This window comes from Otolemur garnettii, unplaced genomic scaffold (genome assembly GCF_000181295.1).
Source record: "Otolemur garnettii isolate 467f Iridium unplaced genomic scaffold, OtoGar3 scaffold00003, whole genome shotgun sequence".
Taxonomy (NCBI): Eukaryota; Metazoa; Chordata; class Mammalia; order Primates; family Galagidae; genus Otolemur; species Otolemur garnettii.
In genome coordinates, this window is record NW_003852398.1 from 46,802,689 (window position 1) to 46,826,008 (window position 23,320).

At 41.1% G+C, this 23,320-nt stretch overlaps 1 protein-coding gene across 1 annotated transcript in view; it reads left to right on the forward strand.

Annotated features, from left to right (window-relative positions):
* The window catches only part of FBN2 (fibrillin 2), a 247,395-nt gene that overhangs the window by 206,193 nt on the left and 17,882 nt on the right, over positions 1 to 23,320 (forward strand). The window contains exons 40-58 of the mRNA XM_012807203.1: positions 1,045 to 1,206; positions 1,906 to 1,974; positions 2,439 to 2,564; positions 3,975 to 4,100; positions 4,955 to 5,107; positions 7,062 to 7,130; positions 8,008 to 8,133; positions 8,319 to 8,444; positions 8,876 to 9,001; positions 10,776 to 10,892; positions 12,358 to 12,486; positions 12,939 to 13,058; positions 15,808 to 15,933; positions 16,882 to 17,034; positions 17,807 to 17,872; positions 18,184 to 18,309; positions 18,818 to 18,937; positions 19,921 to 20,043; positions 20,515 to 20,669. Of these exons, the coding sequence (XP_012662657.1) occupies positions 1,045 to 1,206; positions 1,906 to 1,974; positions 2,439 to 2,564; positions 3,975 to 4,100; positions 4,955 to 5,107; positions 7,062 to 7,130; positions 8,008 to 8,133; positions 8,319 to 8,444; positions 8,876 to 9,001; positions 10,776 to 10,892; positions 12,358 to 12,486; positions 12,939 to 13,058; positions 15,808 to 15,933; positions 16,882 to 17,034; positions 17,807 to 17,872; positions 18,184 to 18,309; positions 18,818 to 18,937; positions 19,921 to 20,043; positions 20,515 to 20,669 (2,318 nt within the window). The remainder of the gene's footprint in view (positions 1 to 1,044; positions 1,207 to 1,905; positions 1,975 to 2,438; positions 2,565 to 3,974; positions 4,101 to 4,954; positions 5,108 to 7,061; positions 7,131 to 8,007; positions 8,134 to 8,318; positions 8,445 to 8,875; positions 9,002 to 10,775; positions 10,893 to 12,357; positions 12,487 to 12,938; positions 13,059 to 15,807; positions 15,934 to 16,881; positions 17,035 to 17,806; positions 17,873 to 18,183; positions 18,310 to 18,817; positions 18,938 to 19,920; positions 20,044 to 20,514; positions 20,670 to 23,320) is intronic.

Sequence of the window (23,320 nt, forward strand, 5' to 3'; positions counted from 1 at the left end):
TTGACAGTGTTGGTCTGTAAAAAATGATTGCCCATCTCTTCCCATCAGCCCTATTTCTGTATCCTTGTGAGATGTTGTCTAGGTGCGGTGGTCAGGAGTCAGATTCCAGACACATAGAAAAGAGTGTTGACGGGCCTTGTTGCTGGATCGAATGAGGAGTGACAATAAAGACTCAAAGATGATGCCGAACCCAGGGCCAGTGCGGCTGAAAAAAAAACAAGTTCCCTTTATTGAAAATGCAGCAGACTGGGGAAAAAGTAGAGTAGCCTTTGGATGCAGAGAAAAGAACATCAGGAGTTTGATTTTAGACATGTGAACTTTGAATTAACTATTAGATATCTAAGAAAAGAATTAAATTGGCTGTTGGCAGAGGGTCTGGAGTTCAGGGAGGGAATGAGAGATGGAAGCATAAATGTGAGTTCTCAGCAGACAAGTAATATTTAAACCCTGAGAATCAGGGGCAGTGTTCTGGATGTTACCTGCAATGAGAAGCAAGAAAAAGCCTTTGATTCATTGATCTCTGTAATATTTGCTGCAGACCGTTACAGACTGCCTTTTCCAAAACCTGCAAAGCTGGCTATGCAAATAAAACTAAACCATCGGGACACGGAGATGATGAAGAGGAAAGAAATGGAGTGATTCATATTTTTTGATAGGATACATAGCTTTAAATTAAATTACTCTGGGTTTATTTCCATTATTTATAAACTCATGGTATTGATTATTTACGCCAAGGATTTCTTGCATTCATATTATCATAAGTCCAGAATGTCCCAAATAAGAAATTTCTTACCATTTGCTTTATCCCATGAGTAGACAGAAACATGACCTGCGTGGATTTCTAAACATAGGAAAGTGTCGTAATTGACGTTGTATGACTCAGTCTTGAAAAGGTTTAAAGCAAGAGATTGATTTGTAGGAAGGATTAAAATGAACCTTTCATGTTAATGTACAACATGCGAATTTCATCCTTTGAGTGGCTTTTCCCTACAAAGGACGTTCCATACAGCAAGGGCAATTTTAAGCTGCCTTGTCACCCTGCAGATAACCGCGTGGGCAACTGCTACCTGAAGTTCGGCCCCCGGGGAGACGGGAGTCTGTCGTGCAACACGGAGATCGGGGTCGGCGTCAGCCGCTCCTCCTGCTGCTGCTCGCTGGGAAAGGCCTGGGGAAACCCCTGTGAGACGTGCCCCCCGGTCAACAGCAGTAAGTACGGAGCCGCAGAAGAAGAAAATAAACTGGCATCTAAAGACTAGTTGCCATTTTATTCTTGGGCTTAGGAGAGAAGAAGTGAGAACAAAAGAAAAAAAGGATTTGGACTCCTTTCAGTGATCATGCTGAAACCAGCCAAGAGTGTTTTATATAAAAGGGAATTCAAATCCCTCCCTTCCTAATGTTTTTCATGGTATATTTAAAAAAACAAATTTTAACCACAATCCAATATGAGTGGTCATAACACCAGCTCTCTGCCGTATTACAGATAGAGGCCATTCCCGATTCCTCTCAATGGTTCTCTGGGTTCAGGTTCACAGGTGTGTTGTATTCCTGAAGTCGGTCCTCCAGTGCCTTAAACTGACACATGCATTCTGATATAGGACATGAACCGAAACCCTGTGTGCTGCAGAGTCTTTAATTTTTATTTACAAGCCAAATGAGTTATGAGGGAGTTTTTTCTTTAATTAAAAACATGGCTTTTGTTATTCTACTGTGTATATGATTTATGAACTAGTTACTTTTCACATAAAATGTTACATACACTAAACGTATTTCAAAGGATAGTAAGAAAAATGTGGATACAGCCCCTTAGGCCGTGTCCTTTGAGCCTGGCAGTTGCTGAGTGCTTGCCCCTTGTCTCAGCCACGGGGACACAGGTATCAAATCTCTTCTGTTTCCATTGTTTTGTAGCCGAATATTACACCCTCTGTCCCGGAGGTGAAGGTTTCAGACCTAACCCCATCACCATCATCCTGGAAGGTGAGCTGATCTCTTATTGTGACCCAGATTTAACCCAGGTACAGAGTTAATTTTAGAGAAAAGCTAGTGGAAAAAAATGAGGGTGGAGAAATTCCCCCACATGATTTAGTAAAATTGCAGGTGGGCACTCACTCACTAGAATGGCAAACAGCCTCTTTGATTAAGAAGCAAGGGTCCACTGCCCTGATCTAACGTCTGACTGGTCTGCAGAAAAGCTTTCTTTACTGCCGCCCCTGAAGTGAGTGCACCCCACCTTGCCTTTATCAGTCTTCTCAGATAATTGCAAACCGCCGTGACAACACCAAGAAACTCCTTGCTTGGTATAAATGCACCTGCTAAGTATGTGCTCATTGGAATGCGTAGACGCCTGCTGGTCTTGCCCGATCACACTCTTAAAAGCTCTGATGCTCACTCTTGCTTTCTTGCTGGTGTTTGTGGTAAGCGAAAAGTCTCCCCTTTTGTAGACATTGACGAATGCCAGGAGTTACCGGGTCTCTGCCAGGGTGGAAATTGCATCAATACTTTCGGGAGCTTCCAGTGTGAGTGCCCACAAGGCTACTACCTCAGCGAGGAGACCCGCATCTGTGAAGGTGAGGTGCAGTGATGCCCCAAAAGGCTTCGGCTCTTTAAAGCAAAGGGACTGCCGGGGCCGGGGGAAAAGCCCCATCCTCCAATTCCGTCCAGGCTCATCGCTTTTGTCTTTTCGTGTCAGTGTTGCTGAGTTGTATGATGATAGATGAGTTAACTTACAGCCCACCTGCTGCAGTTTACTGGTGCTTTCCTAGGACTGATTAAATATAAATGAGGGAAAATGGAGGAGTGTGAAAATATACAACATCAAATAAGTCACTGGTTCAAATATTGATAAGAATTATACTTTACATAGGAAAGATAGGTAAGTGAATGCGGTTCAGTAATTTTCAAATGTTGGACTACATGGTCTGGAATTTGAAGGTTGTGTAGCAGCCCTTCTATTTAACATTTCTTTCTTGGCTGGGTGCATTGGTTCACACCTGTAACTGTAGCACTCTGGGAAGCCATGGTGGGTGGATTGCTTAGCTCATCAGTTCGAAACCAGCTTGAGCAAGAGCGAGACTCCCATCTCCACTAAAAGTAGAAAAATCAACTGGGTGTGATGGCAGGCACCTGTAGTCCCAGCTACTGGGGAGGCTGAAGCAAGAGGATCTCTTGAGCCCAAGAGTTTGAGGTTATGTGAGCTACGATGCCGTGGCACTCTGTGCAGGGAAACAGAGTGAGACTCTATACCCACCCCCACCAAAAAAATTCCCTCATTTCTCACGTGGCATTATAGTCATCCTGTTAAGGCCTGTCTCACACTGCCCTGTCTCACATCTTACGCATATTTATAGCTACAACTTACAGCTGCAGTAGAATCTCAGTATTTATTTGTGGAATGAATGAATGTTTCTAAAAATCAACTCTAAACATGTAACGTAATTACTTCCATCATAACCTTTCTTTTGGAACATGTGAGCTAAATGCATCTGGAAGAAATATAATTTAATAAGGAGAGCCACCAGCAGCTGCACTGTCTCTAGACTCTCCAAATGGAGAGTCTAATTTGAAAGGAGCTCCAAAGACAAAGGCCTTCCTAACCTGCATTCACTTCAAATTTGACATTAAAACTTTGTGCAAAGGACATAGAGAAAAGTAGGCCTTAAAGAAATTCCATTTAAACAATGTGAACTTAAATAAATATGTGCGTGTGTAAAATATATGTGCCATATAAATTATTCTGGCCATTTTAGAATAATTTCTTCAGATGATTTATATTATTTTTTTAATATCAGGATGTCTTTCCTTTGGAGAACGATACATCTGTGTCTCATAAGTGCATATTTTGGGGTATTTTCTTTATTTCTAAATTTTGGATAAATATGGATTTGGGGAATCACCCATACTTTGTTCAGTACCCTGTGTAATATAAATTCATTGAAAAAATGTCTGTATTAATTAATGGATATTCTGACCTGCTCTAGATATCGATGAGTGTTTTGTGCATCCTGGAGTGTGTGGGCCGGGGACCTGCTACAATACCCTGGGAAATTACACCTGCATTTGCCCACCCGAGTACATGCAGGTCAATGGGGGCCACAACTGCATGGGTAGGTACAGGTCTCCTGGATGGATTAATTAATCCCAGTTGTTGACTTCACACAGCCAGCACTTATGTCTCAGAATAACTGTTTAGAGGCCAGATGTGGAGGCTCACGCCTATAATCCTAGCACTCTGGGAGACCGAGGCGGGTGGATTGCTTGAGCTCAGGAGTTGAAAATCAGCCTGAGCAAGATTTGAGACACCTTATCTAGTAAAAATAGTAAAAGCTAGCTGGGCATGGGTAGTGGGTGCATGCCTCTAGTCCCAGCTACTTGGGAGGCTGAGGCAAGAGGATCACTTCCACTAGGTGTCTGAGGTTGCTGTGAGCTAGGCCGATGACATGGCACTCTACCCGGGATGACAGAGTAAGAGTCTGCCTCAAAAGAAGAAACAAAGAATTATTGTTTAGAAATTAAGTATATTTGAAGTATCCCAGAATCATTTTTGACTTTTGACCATATAGTTATGTTTTAAAAAGCATAAGTCTCAGGTAAGGACATTTCATCAAAAGTTGCAGTATATATGTTCTTTAGTTTTTCCTCTATATCCATATAAAGTGAACATTATTATCCAAATAAAAGAACATATGAAATTTAATGCTTAATCCTTTTTAAAAATAAATGCTTTTGAGCAGAGAATATGTACTAACATTAACTCCCAAGAAAATTATAAATGAAATCCCTTATTTAAAAACGAGAGAGATGTTAACCTAAAAAATGATTTATGTTTGACTTTAAGAGTTATTTTGAGACAGCTGCGGGTAGCTGAGACCTATTTCAGAGCTACGTTGTCTTTGGGGGCGTGGCCTTCATTGCCTACCGCGTGGTGCAAGCCCTGGTTGACTTACTCTTCTCTTTGTAGACATGAGAAAAAGCTTTTGCTACCGAAGCTATAATGGAACCACTTGTGAGAATGAATTGCCTTTTAATGTGACAAAGAGAATGTGCTGCTGTACCTATAATGTGGGCAAAGCCTGGAACAAACCCTGTGAACCCTGCCCAACCCCCGGCACTGGTAAGCACACAGGTCCTGCGTCTGCTGAAGGCCAAATCAGTGACACACACATGTAGGCAACAATAGAATAAATGTCAGTGTGTACAGGACCAGAGATGCTCAGGTCTGAAAATAGCCAAGAGCCTCGTGTGGCGCTGCTCCCAGATGGCCTCCTTGAGATTCAGACACTGATTTCAACATAGGTCAAATATGTCTTTGAATCAGAATCCATTGCTGAAGAGTTAGAGTTTGTAGCACTGATCTATTCAAACCCATTATCTTAAACCATGCATCACTGTGTTAGACGTAGAAGTGGTAATATTTTGAGAAAACCTAAATTCGATAAGGTTCTTTTTTTAATCTCATCTGGAAAAAGATGTAAAAAAAAAACTGTATTTGATGAGCAAACATTATACAGAAGCAACGTACTGTCAGAGGGTACCTCGTATATCTCCCTCAGACTTACATGAAATGTTAGGGCAGAAAATAGAAGTCATTGTTACATGGTAATGTTTTTCTCACAAGACAGACTTTTAAAGGAAGAAATGAAAGATACTAGGGAGAGGTGAGCAAAAATTCTTATCTTTTCTTATCATTGTTGCCCACCCAGGCTCTTTTATGAACTGGAGAGTGATCATTTTTATTAGTTACCGATACTAAGTTGAACCAGTAAGGGAAATAAGAAACACTGAGTGTGCATGTGTTTTTAAACACTACTTAGGGTGCATGCATTGAAATGTTTCGTGTGGTGCTAAAATTAAAGAGAGAGGAGATGGAAAGTGATACACAGAGCTTTTTCAGTGCCTTACATTTCAGTGGTCCCGTGAGTTTTCTTAGCCCTGTCTCACCACAGTTACGCTCCATGTCATTGACAAGAAATAGTGCCGCAGTTCTCAACGTCAAAATCTCTGTAATTAGACATTGAAGCTTCCTGGTTTGGGAGATTAAAATACCACTTTCTTTCTGAAAAGTAAAGGGCTTAGGTTTGAGAGACATCTCTGTATTTAAATAAAAGCTCTGCCACTTACTCAGTGACCTCATGTAGGGTATCTATCCTTTCTGAAACTGAGGGATAATGGATCAATAATGGCAGTGACTGATTCATACAGTTGCAATGATGATTAATGAGATGATGTATGTAAATCATAATTTGCACATTACCAGGCAGCTAGGAATCATTACACTGAGCATCTGTTGTGCACCTGGCCACCTATGCTGGACGCTTAGTGTATGTGGATGGGTCGCACACCTAAGATCCCTGCTCAGGCGGTACCTGGAGTGTAGCATGGAGTATGAACTTCACCTAATACCGTTGTCAGGAGTTTGACTCACTCGTGTAGCTATGGGCATCAGAAGCATTTTGCTTTGTGAAAATCAGAATTCTTTTCAATTTCCATTATGTTTGGAGAATTATGTATAGGAGTAACTCCATTGCATGATGAACTGGTTTCAATGACTCATATTTCACATTCCAACAAATAGATACTTATGGTAAAACATAAATAAAAGACAATATTCACCTCTCATTCACTATTCATTATTATTCTGTTTCTCCACTACAAAATTATTTTTGCATGTTGGTGCCATTGTACAATCCGTAATCCCTTCTTAAATTTGTACTCTGTTTTTTCAATCTATACAAATTGTATAATTTTTATAGCTCTGAATATCAAAAGAAAAAAGAAGTACCTCAGTAGTTGTTTTAAATCCTGTAATGATTCCTTGACCTTCCGATATGAAAGCAATAAAAAGCTAACAATAAGAATAATTACAACATTAATAATAATAGTAAAGGATGCCTAGATCAGATCCCCACCTTGCAGAAGCTGGCTTTGTTATTGAGTAAACATAACAGATGAAAACATCTGGTTGTCAATAACATAAAATATATTTTGTGAAAGTACTATTCTATGAAATGTTATTTTGAAGCAGTTGGAGAATTTTAACAGTGCATTGCTTTGTTTATATTTCAAAGCTGACTTTAAAACCATATGTGGAAATATTCCCGGGTTCACCTTTGATATTCACACAGGAAAAGCTGTTGGTGAGTTTTGCCGGATTATGTTTATTTTCATACATAATACATATATATAGTTTACGGCATTTTGTAAAAATCTAAAAAATATTTTTTAAATGCAGGAGTACCACAAGGTAAAATAATCTGTATTCTGCTTTAATATAGTTAGACAAGAGAGAAATAACACACTTAAAAATTCCAAGCAAGTGTGGCTAAAGATTCTATCAGCATATTCTGGTGATTGAGTTACGATAGTTACATGACTTTTTGAAGATTTCCTAGACAACAGCTAAGACTTGAGTTTTCCTTGTCATGCATACCGTATTACAAAATTTGCCTTATTTAACCTCTGGTTGCCATTTTTATGAATACATGTTTAAGTTTTTGGCGTATTTTTGTAGTATCTCTTTCTACTGATCTAATTATGAATTTGCAGAATTATTCATATGAATGAATTACCTTGCCTACTCTGCTTTTCTTCCTGACAGATTCAGTAAGCCATATAATTTTACATCTCCATTAGGAATGCGTATATGATGAAATATGTACAATGAGAAAGACAGCTCTCTATCAGAGGAATAGCCACAGTTAGGGTAACCCACCATGTAACTTGAAGAAGAGGGCTTGTCCCTAGGAAGTTCATTTGCCGTATTGACACTAAAATTGGTTGGTGCGTCTTATCAGCTGCTTAAATTTTCCCATTGCTGTTTAGAGGAACTAATCTATTTTATGGCATATGTGTTTTCATTAACCACAAAATCATTTATGCGAGTATGTAACTGATTTTTGTGTGTGTGACACTGACTATGTTCTCGTTCCAGAGTACAAATAGCGTTACTTGAGGTTATATGGCAAATGCATTAAGCAAAACCGCACACATGTGGCCAAATCTTTTCAATTTCAGACATTGATGAATGTAAAGAGATTCCAGGCATTTGCGCGAATGGTGTGTGCATTAACCAGATAGGCAGCTTCCGCTGTGAGTGCCCTACGGGATTCAGTTACAATGACCTGCTCCTGGTCTGTGAAGGTAATCTGAACAGTATATGCCCTTTGTCCACAAAAATTTGGGGTACAGAAATGGCTTTCAGACAGTTTTCTGATTTTTACTATTTCCTCTGTGGTTATTCAGGAGTTGACCATCAAAGTGATGAAGTGACTCTCACCCTACTGTAGTGATGAAAACCCCTTAAAACGGAGTTGTTACTCTTTCAGATATTGACGAGTGCAGCAATGGTGACAATCTCTGCCAGCGCAACGCAGACTGCATCAATAGTCCTGGCAGCTACCGCTGTGAATGTGCTACGGGTTTCAAACTGTCCCCCAATGGGGCCTGTGTGGGTAAGCAAGAGGCCGACTCACTCTTTGGCACTGAGCACAAGATTCTTTAGATTTCCTACCCTAAAAAGGTATCAGGCTTTCCTACCAAAAAAATATGTCAAGAATAATTTTGAAAAGATCTTCTAAGTCTGCTTACTTAGAGTGAACTGTTTCACCATCTCTATCAGACTGCTTTGTTAAGAAGTCTCCTCCATTGATTTCCCTAGGATTTGGGCCTAAACTAAATTGGTATCCTTGAGATACTAATAAACGTTTTAAAAAAAATTACATGATTATAAAAAAAGAGACGTTGATTCATCTGTTGTTATGGGGTCATTTTCAGCCTGTCTGTAATAATTAATAGCAGGCTAGAGAAATGCATCTGTGAAAAAATGAAGAAATCTTAATAAAAATCAGATACATGGAACATGTGTTTCAATTTTTTGTTTTAGATCGCAACGAATGTTTAGAAATTCCTAACGTCTGCAGTCATGGCCTGTGCGTTGATTTGCAAGGAAGTTACCAGTGCATCTGCCACAATGGTTTTAAGGCGTCTCAGGACCAGACCATGTGCATGGGTAAGGACACGTAGCTGGAGGGAGTGACATGGGGCTGAGTCTCCAGAATGGGTTATAGTTCCGTCAGGTGCCCTGAGTAGTTACCATGTCTCCGGCAGAAACTGTATTGCAAAAGCTTAAAACTGTCAACCTGTTGAAGTCTTTATTTAAGACTTGCAAAATTTGCAAGCAAGGACATTCTATAGTATGTTCTTGAGTTCAGTGACTCTCAGCCTTTTTCCCCAGAAGGCATCTGCATGTCTTGACAAGTACTCTGGGTTATGTGGAATTTACCGCTGTGCTAGCTGCCCTCACCCTTCTAACGTATGACTCAAGGAAGCATTTTGGAAATGCGAGGGAGTAGTTAAGAGTGACCATATTACAATGAATATATGTACACACATACATAGTTTTTCGCACAAATCATTTAATATATTGGATTTATCTGTGTATTTTGCGTTTTATTTACTGAAAATAATCTTAGGAGCAAATATGGCCATACTCTTTAAAATTCCCAGTATAATGCTTAGTTAAGTGATTCTAGTGTCCAGTAAGTACTAGCTGAGCTGGTGATTACTAAGTGCCCAAAGACAGTTGGGCTGCCACAAGGCTACGACCTGAAGTCTGGTGTCAGCAATTGGCTCTGCCTCTGCCAAAGACTTCTCTCCCTGGGCTTTGTGCTTGGAGAAAGAAAATTAAGTTTAAAACTTGGTTATTTATAATTAGCATATTCTCAGTGTAGAAAAGGCTAGAGTTGTACATCTACTCTTTTGGTATTCGAGATACGATGGATGTGAATTCTAAAGTCAGATTTCAGTACTCTAGAACTGGCTTCATTTCTGATATATAAGTACGACAAGGGGCACCTGGAAAATGCCTCAGTTCATCTGCTACCTCTTTAGAGTCTCGCCCTGCACGTCTCCCATGATGACAGGAAAAAAATCACCTTGTGCAAAGGAAAATCTAAGCTCTGGTCCCTATTTGCATGAACTCTCTGAGGATGCTTGCTTATGCGTGCTTCCCCTTGCGACAATCCCTGAGAGAACATGATTTACCAGAAAATACGTAGTCTCTATGATTCAGCAGTTGAGATGGGGAAAGTCTGACCTAACCTAACAGTTCTCCCATGGTGAAAGTCTCCTCAGTAAGACCTCCCTTACCCAGAGCTGTCTGCCTAGAGAACGTTACCAACTTTGTTTTGTTTGGGGTTTAGTTTTATTTAATTTTTGCATAGTAGACTTTAGTAACCTGGAATCCATGGTCTAGGGAGTTTGCCTTCGCAGATGATGAATGACCTTTCTAAACATTTCCTTAGTCCAATGTTTTGGAAGGCTAATAATAGTGAATTTTAGTAGAGTTCAATTTGGATTCAACTACTTTATAAAATGAAGTAAAGTAAAATTTATCTTTGTTTACCTGATCAAATTAAGGGATGAGCATTTCTGAGTGTTCCCAATGCTTAGTAGAACAAATTATTTTACCGTTTTAAACAGGTGGTTTGCTTTTGATTGATAAGCAAACCTCATTAAAACATCTCTGCTGAGATGGTACTCAGGGTACTCAGGATGCTGCTCAGAGTACTTATGGGTATTGTCTGTGCCTGTAAATAATAAAACTGTACTTTTTTCTTATTTTTATGTTTCTCTACCTCGTATTCCTTTTCCTCAAATACATAGAAGTTCCTAATACTAAATTGGAAAAGATCTCATCCAGCAGTTTAAAATGTAAAAGAGTCAATAGCCTATTTTTTTCCTAGTTAACAATTGAGTTCTTTTGAGCCAATGTTTCTTTGTAGATGTCGATGAGTGTGAGCGGCATCCATGTGGAAATGGAACGTGTAAAAACACCGTTGGATCCTACAACTGCCTGTGCTACCCGGGGTTTGAACTCACGCACAATAATGATTGCCTGGGTGAGTACAGCATGGCCTCTGCTGCGTATTTCCTTTCTGAACTAAAAAATGAAACCAAAGAACAAAACATTTTTTAATTACTTAAATGGCAAGTGTGTGCCAAAAGACACGTAATATTATGACTAGTTTCCAGTTATCTAAAACCATAGTGTTTCCCTAAATAACCACAAGACGCCGTTGTTCTATTTTAAGCACGTTTGTCAATCAGTTCAGAGCAAAAGGTTATTCAGATGATATTGGGACCAATACCTGGTTTGGGATATTTTTGCCTCTTAAATGGGATCGAAAATAGATTATTCATGGCTTCAGTGTGCTTACAGATATTTATATAAATCCGTGGTGGATTTGCATTCAAAACCAGTAGCCTCCTACTTATACACATGTCATATCTTGAAATTTCGTTTTCTATAAGCTTTTGAAGTCAGGCTGCCTTTCCCCACAAAGATGATGCTTGGTGACTAGTTTCCAGATCAGCCCTCAGGAACCTCTCCTGTACACAGTACAGGCCACACCAACACACAGATGTGAAATGAGAACTGGGAGGGAGTGGAGAGGATGAGAGAAATGACAACAGATGTTTATTCCTTGTTTACCTCGGGCCAGGCACTGCCCTGGCGCTTTACCGCAGGGTCATCCATAGGACCCTGCACGGCATGAGCTAGTGACTTAGGCTTTCCACCATATGGGACCATCACGTCTTGACCCCACCTCCTCCTAATGCAACCCAACATAAGTCTGTCTCCTTGGTTTCTTTCTTTTTCAAACTTCTGTAATTACAAAAAAAAATTCAAAGCTAATTGGACATTTAGCTCAACAACCACTTCTTGACAGTAGTTTTTTAGACCCTTTGAACAGTCGAGGAGAGTTTAAGGTGCAGATGTGGCTCTGATCAAAGTACAACCGTCCAGCAGCTCAGGAAGTCACTCTAGTGTAATCAACCCTGAGCTTAAATGAAAACCTAACAGTAAGTATCCCTTTTTTTTCCCCCTTAAAGTCTGGACTGTATCCGTGATTCTAGAGTTTTTTTGAATATAATTGATTTTCCCATACTCACTACATGCATTTATTTGTTGTTTGTATATGGCCAGTTTACCTTTCAGGTAAAGTATCTGCAAATGAGACAAGTTATATTCCATACAGCCCCTTCCCTATGGGAAAAGATCTATTTTTTACTTGGAAAACATGGAAATCTTAACCTTAAGCCTTAAGTGTTACCTGTTTCCAAACTCATGAGCTACATTAATACCAAAAATGTATCCTTTAGTTGAATTACAGTAGTGATCAATCAGGGGGATCCTGTTGGTTGCGTGATCCTTGTACTGTGTGCCATTTGGTTCTGTGTGGATGAGGAATTGTAGAGTGGTTTTTTGTCTCTCAGTGTATGCCAAATATATTTAAGTTGCAACTTGTGAAACAGTAAACATGTGGGAACTCTTTCTGAAAGTCAACTCCTGTTTGCTTGCAGATATAGATGAGTGCAGCTCCTTTTTTGGCCAGGTGTGCAGAAATGGCCGGTGTTTTAATGAAATTGGCTCCTTCAAGTGTTTATGTAATGAAGGCTATGAACTCACTCCCGACGGCAAAAACTGTATAGGTAAGCCGCAAACAGTGAGCAGTCTCTGTGTGTTCTGTTCTGTAGAGTGGTGATGTGAATCTCCTCCGTCCGCCCTTTAGGAACTCATTCATATTCCATGTGGTCATCAGACCACACACCTAAGATAGGCCATGATGGGAAATCCTGGTATAAGGTATAAGCCAAGAACTGCGAATGTCTCATAGGCAGTACTTTTACCGGGGACAAGGCTTGAGGTTATCCATGTCTTAATAACAGTAAGCAAAGCAAACAAATCAAGAAAATTAGACTCTTGCCAAGTAAGAAATACCCAAGATGTCAAAGGATATCTCAGAGTACGGTTGTCCACAGGGACCCCACAGATCAGAGGACCCTAGCTGATTTCATGTTAATACCATTTGGCAGGCATCTGAATCTACATAACAGTTATCTCATGTTTAAATTATTTTTTTTTGTCTTCTTTCTCTCTAAAGATACGAATGAGTGTGTCGCTCTTCCGGGCTCTTGTTCTCCAGGCACCTGTCAGAATTTGGAGGGGTCTTTCAGGTGCATCTGTCCCCCAGGATACGAAGTAAAAAGCGAGAACTGCATTGGTAAGACGGACATTCCCCACGTGCTGTTCGGTTTCATGAGCTTTGGTATCGACCCTATGGAAATGCACTAAGTCCCAGCCACTGCGAGCAGTACAGCAGCCTACATCTGTTTTACTGAACCGTCAGAAATGATTTGACAGCAGAATGGCGGGAATGAGAAACTTAGGGATGTGGGATTTTTCATGAACAGAAGTCTTGCGCTAGTCAGAGAATTTTCAGCAAACTCTTTTTTCCAACTGTCAGTGGAGACTTTCTACTGAATTTAAAGTGCGTCTACAAACATTGTAATCTTTGGCGCCCACTTTTAAAACAGCTATGAAAAGTGCCTGGGGGCTTAGAAATAACAACGCAGAAAATCTTGACAATGCCGTTGAGACATTTTTTTCCTTGGGAAAGCCTCACGTCAAAGCAGAAACTCCGCATCCATTTGTCATAACAGATGTTTCTCTGTGGAGACTCTCCCAGCCCACAAGAACGCTGTAACCACATCAAAAAGTGGGTCCCAGAATTGCCCGGTGGACATGATGAGGGATGACCCTTTTACAGTTCCCTTTATTTCACTTTCATACAAATGACTTTTTTACAGCCTTGTTGAAATTCAGAAGCCCCTGCATCTTAGAGCGGTTTTTCTAACGTGGCAGGATTGTGAGGGGTATCTGTGCCTTTAGGTTATCCGCCTTTTTAAAAATCTATCTCCCTGGCCAGATTCCATCTAAAGATATGTAGATCTCTACTGTTGATAGTCAAAGGAGTTGCGAAGAGAGAGCGAGAGCTGAAGGAAACAATTCTACTTCACAGAAGTTAATTATTTTTCAGACCATATTATTAGATATTACAAGTATCCCTAATCATTCTGATTTTCTGTCTGATTTGTGTAAGATCGTCTAGTGTTTTCAGTACTTCACAGTAATAGATGCTAATACTAGCATCTTCTTCGTAGGAGGTTTCTTGAAAAGTTTGAGATCTTGTCTTCCTTCTGTTCTCTTTTCTCACATTTAATCTGGCTTCTCCATCGTCTCCGTGGTCCATCTCCTTATAGACCAGTAATAACAGTAGTGTGTTAGCCAGGAGGACGAAATAGACCTCTTGTGCTTCTTTCTGTCAGGTAGTCTCGGCCGCCTTTTCTTTGATGGTGATGGAAAGTTATCCGTATCTATGATTCAGTCACATTTTATTAAGCTTCAGAAATACTTTCTTTTCTTTATCAATTGTTAGCAATGATGCTGTTTTGCATCGCTGGCAAATTGGTTCTTAATTAACTTCCTTCACTGTAGAAATATTTTCTTCAGACTAGTATCTGTTTTACCAATTTTCCTCACATGTTCTTCCCAACGTGAGCGAGCATACATGTACCCACGTAGATATGTACACACACACACACACACTCTCACACACTCACACACACACACACGTATAAATAATCCCGTCTACATTCAGTGGGCATTGCAGTGAATACCTGGCACCTCAGTTGCTGGAAATACAAAAATATAGTCTTTTCCTTTAGGTTATGTCATGCCTAGTGGGAGAGATAATTTTCATAAGTAAACTTGTGACACTGTCCTGGAGCCTCGTTGAGGATGTGGGAGCACAGGCAGGGACAGAGCATTAGGGCATGGGGGAGGGGTGGCATGTCAGGGAAGCCAGTCAGAAAGGGCTGGGGACATTCCAGGTAACTCATCTTAAGTGCTGGATCAGAATTTACCAAAGAAGAGCAGAGCACAGAAAGAGGCTATTTATTTGGAAACACAGGGAGCAGGGGCAGGGGCAGGGGCAGGCAGTGACTGACTCGGAGGATTGAATTAGCCCTTCGGTCAGTGTGGAGCCATTGCAGGTTTTTCATTCTTTAAGCAGAGCTGTGATATGACTCACTCATTAAGCTACTGCAAGTATGAATTGAGAAGCGAGTCTGTGTCAGGCACCGTGCTGGGCGCCGAGGGTGCAGTAGTGAGCGGGGCATACGTATCTCGTCTTCACAGAGCTTCTGTTGGAATGTGCCTGAAATCATGTCTAGTCACTTAGTTAAAATAACCCATTAAATTAGAACTTCCCAGGAAAAAATGGCCAAAAATCACCGGTGAGGTATGCATATTTGTTTTAAGGAGCCATTCTGGGGTCAGGGGAAATGATAGCATTCTCAAAATACGTCTGAGTCTTCCTAGTTCCATAAGGCACTGATTTTCCAGTACAATCAGATGGTACTGTGAAGAGAAGAGAGGGGGACACAGTTGGGACACTAAGAGCCATCTAGGAGGCAAATGGCAATGGATGTGGAGGAGGTGGGACTGGCAGGCCACATTCTGCTTGCAAACGGAGGCTATGAGGTCAGAGGGGAAATGAGAGGGACTCCAGGATCCCAGTTGGGATTACTGAGAGTGGTATCAGAGAAGACACCCGTCAGTAGAACATATTTGGCCACACCACATCTGTGATGCACATGAGATGTTGAATGGTCATGTCAGGTAGGCAGGTAGACACCTGTACACTTCTAAGGGTCAAGGGCTGGGAGCTGGAGATGGACCTGAGACTCTCTGACATGGGACTGATTGAAACTGGACATAATCTTTGACTTTTGAAGCACGAATAGTCCATTTTTTGAGAATAAGTTAAACATATACATAGTATAATCTGTCGTCTCATGTTAAGTATCCTCTGGCTAGTTGACTATTGTAATATGGAGAATTATGTATGTTCAGATGTTGAATGGTGTGTTGATATAATCACATTAATAAATTCCCCCACTGTTCCACAGATATAAATGAATGTGATGAAGACCCCAACATTTGTCTCTTTGGTTCCTGCACCAATACTCCAGGGGGCTTCCAGTGCATCTGCCCGCCTGGCTTCGTGCTGTCCGATAATGGACGGAGGTGCTTTGGTGAGCCTCAGTCACAGTTTGCCCTTAGAAACCTCATGGCTAGGTTGTAACCCATCATGCTAGACTCAATGATGACAGATTGTGTACGGCAAATACATCCAGAAGTTAACAATATAAGTCTCAAAAGCATATGCAATGGACAATTTGTAAGGTTCTTTGTATTATTTGGATTATTACTATATATGTTTTGTTTTGTTTTGTTTTGTTTTGTTTTTGTTTTGGAGACAGAGTCTCACTTTGTTGCCCTCAGTAGAGTGCCATGGTATCACTGCTTACAGTAATCTCAAACTCTTGGGCTTAAGCAATTCTCTCACCTCAGCCTCCCAAGTCGCTGCCTTGCCCGCCACAACACCCAGCTATTTTTAGAGATGGGGGTCTCAGTGTGGCTCAGGCTGGTCTCAAACTCCTGAGCTCAGGCAATCCACCCACCTCAGCCTCCCGAGTGCTGGGACTACAGGCCTGAACCACCGTACCCAGGCTGGATTGTTACTATATTTTTTAAAACTATTATGCTAAAAGAAAAACAAGTTATCCTAATCCACCAGATTGACCACTTTTATTGTGTTTTTGGCAAATATTTTTTGTGTATTGGTCTATGAGTTGCTGTGGATGTGACTCAACTTACTAAAAGTTACCTAGATTGCTTTTTTTTTCTTTTAGGCAACAATGTAATAGTGAAAAAAGAGATTCTGTGTGGTAATCATTTTGCTATTGAGCATGATTTAGGAAATTTCTCAAATTTCCTAAGCATATTATAAAAATATTTAAGCGCTTTAAATATAGTTGGCAAAGGAGATCAGCAACTCAGGATTTCCAGACAGGTCTTTCCCTGCTGAGCTAGTTCTGCATGACGTGTTCTGCCCCGAGGAATGCTCTGTCAGACAGGGAGCTGTGCTTCCAGCTTTTCACATGGCCAGTAAGGAGCTTTATGTTTGCTTTCCTGATTAGATACCCGCCAGAGCTTCTGCTTCACAAATTTTGAAAATGGAAAGTGTTCTGTACCCAAAGCTTTCAACACCACCAAAGCAAAATGCTGCTGTAGCAAGATGCCAGGAGAGGGCTGGGGAGACCCCTGCGAGCTGTGCCCCAAAGATGACGAAGGTAAGAGGAGCAACAGAGGACGCCACTCTGCCCCGATTCTGGAATGTTTGCCAGAGTCGGTTTGATCACGTGATTTATGAATAGCTTGAAGGTGAAATCATCCCCCCTGCAATACAAGTTCTGATGGTCGGTGCGCACCCCAGTCTGGGGGCTTCTTTCAGCTTTTGAATGCAGCATGTGTAAGCACAGGTGGAGGTAACCTTTAATTTCATTTTCCCTCCCAAGGTGAGTTTATTTGCTGTCAAAAGAATGAGTTTGAGGGGTGCAGGGAGGGAGATGGAAGGGGGGATGGAGATTACACCAAGCTGCCGTGTAAGTCCCACCTGGTCTCATATCCCATGGCTGTGCTTCTCACTATGTTGCATACAATTCTGAGAAGCTGAGTGAGCGATGATGGCCCTTGGCAGGAAGACCAACAGCCTCCTAGCACTCCTTAGCAATGGTGAGTTATAGAATAATTCCCAGCAAGCGAGCAGGCTTGTCCCCTAAGGGAGGGTGGCTCCTGTGTGGCAGGAAGGTCTCCTCAGGTGAGCAAATAGAGCAACCAGGAGCCCTCAGGGGGTGGCGTCCTGGAAGGACGAGTCAGGTGGCCATCACTAAGTACACTCAGAGTTGTGTCTGAAATAAATAACAAAAAGAAAATAAAAGACTCTTTTATAGGCAGCTGTGTAGAAGAAAAAACAATTGAGTCCAATCTGATGCCTGGTGTGAATGCGTTCTTAACCTCTCTGATAGTCAGGACTCTTCAATAATGGAGAATTTCTTTCTGTAGTTGCATTCCAGGATTTGTGTCCCTACGGCCATGGAACTGTTCCCAGTCTTCATGATACACGTGAAGGTATGAGGATACATGTTGATATAGTTTATTCCTGTATTCTTAGGTAATATAAATAACACTATTTTACCTTTATTTTATAAATCTTGGCAGTTTCACTCTAAAAGTAATGTACTGTATTAGATGTACAGAGATAATACCATATACCCTATGCATTTTGTAGTCTATTATGAGATGATGACATGATATATGAAATACCTTACGTATTTCTCCAACAGCAGCATTACTTACATATAAGTCTGTGTTGAATAGACACATGCACTATTAGCACATCTTTTTATATGAGAAGGTTGATGGGCAGTTCTGTGTTTTAGACGTCAATGAGTGCCTTGAGAGCCCAGGCATTTGTTCAAATGGTCAGTGTATCAACACCGATGGATCTTTTCGCTGTGAATGTCCAATGGGCTACAACCTTGATTACACTGGCGTACGCTGTGTGGGTGAGTGTTGGTGCCACGTTGCAAGAGTTGGAAGTTTTTTTCTATTTCTCATATTCAGCAGAAGTTCTCTCAGGCACCTGGGTGGTGGTGGGATTTAAAAGCCAATATAAGTAGCTAGTAATGGCTCTTCCTTCACCCATCCTCCATTTCCAGTTCAACCTGATGCCCAACCAAATATACAAAATCTAATGTGTCGAGGGTTTTACAGTTGCCAAAACCTCAAATCAGGAAAGGTCCATTTGATTTTGACTTTCTATGCCTGCTCTTGAAGCAGGAGACCACATCCCTTTTCCGAATCTGCGCATTGCTGTCTGGGCATAACAGCATCGCGTACTGATCCGTTAGGGTCCTCTGTGCTGCATAACAGCCAGACAGCCACAGCCAGGGAGGTTCAAGGGTCCTGTGTGCCTTCTAGAAGTCCTGGAAATACGTGAGGGGCAGTGGGGGTGTTCTTGGGCATTCTCCAGTTACACTGAAACTTCTTTGTGACACACTCCTTCTTTTTTAGACACTGATGAATGTTCTATCGGCAATCCGTGTGGAAATGGTACATGTACCAATGTTATTGGGAGCTTTGAATGCAATTGCAATGAAGGCTTTGAGCCAGGGCCCATGATGAATTGTGAAGGCGAGTGATCCTTGTCTTAAGCATTACTACTTCTTGTTATTTAAAGCGTTTTTAATGTCTCAAACTTTATTTATGTTACTTCTGATAATTTGCTGATGACTAAATATTTTTGTTTGTTGTTTTTCTCTCCCCTCAGTGAGCACAGTTACAATAGCTGCTCTCAAGCCCTTGTCTGACAATTGCAACACCCATTTTGTTTCAGGGTTGGCATCTGTTGATTGCCCTTTCCCTTGAGATTGGGTCACATTTCCTGGCTCTTTTGCATATTGGTTAATTTTGGATTTATACTCTCAATATTATGAATGATATGTTCTAGAATCAGTCTTCTTACTCTAAAAAATGTTGATGCTTTTATCTTAGTAGACACTTAACTTGAGTAGATATAGCAGCAGACTCCCAGGCCTGTAGAGGATAGTGGCTCATATTTCAGTTCTGTTCTTTAAACTCCCAGTGGCTGGCTTCTTTTATTTTGCCCCACACAAGCAGGGTATAGTCAACAACTCTGGCTGAAGCTATGAGTGGGGGAAGGTGTTTCTCCTTCCCTGACCCTCTCTTCTCCAGACTTCCCCTCTCTTCAGCACCCTTGTTTGCTCCAAGGGTCCCTGCCCGTCTGGTTCCACTAAAGAGAATCTCAAGAAATTTCCTTTGGAAATTTAGCTACCAGCCACTGCCAGGACAGTGGTCATCTGCAAGGTAATTAAAAATAAAAAATCAGCATGGAAATTACTTCTTGCTGGTTGTTTGCTCTGGGTTTCAGCTCACAGTTAAAACTTTTGAGTACTTTTTGCACATTTTTTTCCAAAGTTCATAGCTACTGTTTCTTGGAGGATATGTTTGTTCCTTAACAAGTTCTACATACTAGATATGAAAATTCTGTTATCCTATGGCTTTCTGTTAACCGCTAAGCAGATACATCAGTGATCATTTGAAGAAAGAATTAGAACTCTAGGCTGAGCACATGTTTGTCCATTTCTTTTGATCAGATATCAATGAATGTGCCCAGAACCCACTGCTATGTGCTTTCCGCTGCATGAACACATTTGGGTCCTATGAATGCACGTGCCCCATTGGCTACGCCCTCAGGGAAGATCAAAAGATGTGTAAAGGTAAGGCCATGGGAAGAGGGGTAGTAAGGACTTTACTCGCCATGCTGGAGATACATTTTAATGACTTCTAGTTCTCAGCTTGCTTCTTCAATGGCTTTTACAGAAACATGTATGAGGGCATCTTGCTGGTAAATTTCCATACCTAAGTAACAAGAAACTGATAGTTCTTGGTAAAATCAAGTGAAAGATCAAATGAGTTGAGGATCAATGCTCTCACATTGTCAGACTCTTACTGAAGCAAAGATTGCCCTTCCCTGAACTGCTTATCGTGGGGTCCAGAGCTGAAACTGGAATAACACTCCTGGAATGATAGCCAGCAGTTGGAAAGCCCAAGGCTCCTCCTTTCTCTGTCACACTCTAAGATTACATGTGATAAGCCAGAAGACCACACGTGTGATTTGAAAGTCCTACCTAATAGCCTGCTCCTGAGATTTCTTATTTTTGCTTTTCTCCTATAAAAACATTTCACAGATCTGGATGAATGTGCTGAAGGGCTGCACGACTGTGAATCCAGGGGCATGATGTGTAAGAATCTGATCGGCACCTTCATGTGCATCTGCCCCCCCGGAATGGCCCGGCGGCCCGACGGAGAGGGCTGCGTAGGTAAGCTGGAAGGGCGGCAGCAGCTTAGGAATGCCGCTGCCCCCAGCCACATCAGTAGCACTGCTCCCAACTCATCTCAAGTGCAAACCGGCAATCTTTCCAGCTAGCTCTCTTCCATCTCAGGGTCCACGCCGATACAATGGGTTCTGGATCATGGCTACTATGTCTGCCTAAGAACAGATGCCCATTTATCTTAATAATCCTGTAAATCCAAGCACTACATTCAGAAGTGTAGGAGAAACTCCTTAAGACAGCTCTCCTGAGGTAGCAAAATAAAAATAATGAGGTAATGTCCCATTTTTGTGCCCTTCCATAAATGAGGGGAGTATCTGAAGAGGCAAATAGTTTCCAGGCCCTCATTATCAGCTGGGCAGCTTTGGGACTTTGGCTACGTTTTGTAACATATGGTAGAACTTCCACAGTTGACGACCTCCCTACACTGACCACTTCCTTAAGTTGACCTACCAGACACACACTTCACAGTATCAGTGCAGTAGGCCTACTTGCTTATTTTGACTGCCTCCATATGTTGACCAGTTTGTTACCGTCCCTTGAGTGGCCAACTTACAGAGGTTCTGCTGCATTTTGACTTCAGTTAATACATTTCTGAAGGGAGCAGGTAGGGCAGGGATTTTGGGTGCGTGCCAAAGTCTCATGCCCTGTAAGCTGGTTCCAAGCACCACGCTCATTATCCCAGCACTTTCCAAGAGCACTGTCACCTGAGACCCTGCAACCCACCCTGCAGCCTTTCTCCTCCTTGAGAATAGGTGACTCCTGTCCTTTATGTAACAACCCGCTGCACTCTTCCATTCCCCACCCCCCACCCCAAAGTCCTCCTCCTTCCTAGTGACCCAGGCCAAAGTAAATGGCACATTTATCTCTCTTGGAGGCCAATTTCTATTCTTTATTAAACACCATCCCTTCTCTGCAAGGAGAGAAAAGAAAGACAAAGAAAACACTGATCTCCAGTCCTTGAGCAATATGGGTGTTCGTTAAAGGAACATGTGAAGATTACTAGTGATTTTGTGAAGAAGTATGAATATAAGAATAATGTATTTTAGAAATGAATCTATTAGTGAGTTCCTGGTGTGAGGAGTTGGAATAGAGAGTGCCTGTGAGTGGACACAAGGGATCCCTCTGGGAGCTGGAAGTGTTCCAAAGCCGGATTGTGGCAATGGTTGTACAACCCTGTAATCATTGAGGTGTACACTCAAAACACATGAATTTTATGACATGTAAATTATGCCTCAATAAAATTGTTTTTAAAAAAATGGATCTAGCATGGGAAAAAAATTCTATTTGGTAATAACATAAAAGAAAAAGAGAGAAAAGGAATCTATCTAGACGTCCACTAGAGGTAAATAAATTGTGCCACATTCATGCTACGAGATATACAGCAGTTAAAAGGAATAAGATATATGTGTGTGTGTGCTAATATAGAAAGAACTAGTGGTTAGAAAAATGTAATGCAGTGTTTCCTATTTTAAAGAAAATTGTGAATAGGCTCAGCGGCCATAGCTCAGTGATTATGGTGCCAGCCACATACCTGGCCTAGGCCTGCTAAATAACAGTGACAACTGCAACCAAAAAGAAAAAAAAAATAGCCAGGTGTTGTGGCAGGTGCCTATCATCCCAGCTACTTGGGAGGCTGAGGCAAGAGGATCTCTTAAGTTTGAGGGTGCTGTGAGCTATGACATTACAGCCCTCTACTGAGGGCAACATAGTGAGACTCTGTCTCAAAAAAAAAAAAATTGTAAATAATACTATATGTTTTCTGTAGGTACATTTGCAAGCAAGTAAATACATAGTAATATATTTAAAAAGATAAACCTCAATTCATGACAGAATTACTTCCATGGAAGATACTGATTAGAATTTACTCATTTGAAGTGATTTTCGTTTTATCTGTCAATTTAAGTTTCTTATGAAAAACCAAATTTATATTACACTTATTAATTCATTGAATTTTTATGCTGAATTAGAAGTTTAATATAAAATTAATTTTTAAATATATGTAATGACTTATCAAATTATGATTGGATTTTATAGTTTCTTTTTGTTAGACATTTTATTCACATGCATTATTTAATAAAATTTAAAACAGACCTACATCAGAGGTTTAGTTATGCAGTGGTTCTTTCAAAAACATCATTCTTTTAACATCTATCCAGCCAGATGATTAGCCTATAATCCTAAATCATAATACAGGATGGCCCGAAGGTCGCCCATAAAGTCACCAGACATGGGTAAAATGGGAGACTGTAGCTAAATATACCTTTCTTCACAAAATATTCATTACAGATTTTACAAAATATTTACAGACTAGTCTCTTGTTTGAAGAGTTTATTTACCACCAATCAAAAGAGCGGTACTGCCTGAATCTCCTGTCCCTTTAACTGTCCACACAGACAACACCTGTTCCTGTGGTTTTACTCAGTGGAGGACCTCGCCCTTTATCCTTGCTCATGGCTTCCTACCCAACACACACCACCGCTCTGCCCCCAGCCTTTCTCTTACATCACATCAACTGACATTTTTGCCCCCAAAGTCGTCCTCCTTGCCCAGCGACCTAGGCTAAAGTAAATGGCACATTGACCTCTTTTGGAGGCCAGTTTCTAATGCTTTATGAAACACCATCCCTTCTCTGCAGGGAAGAGAGAAAAGAAAGAAACAG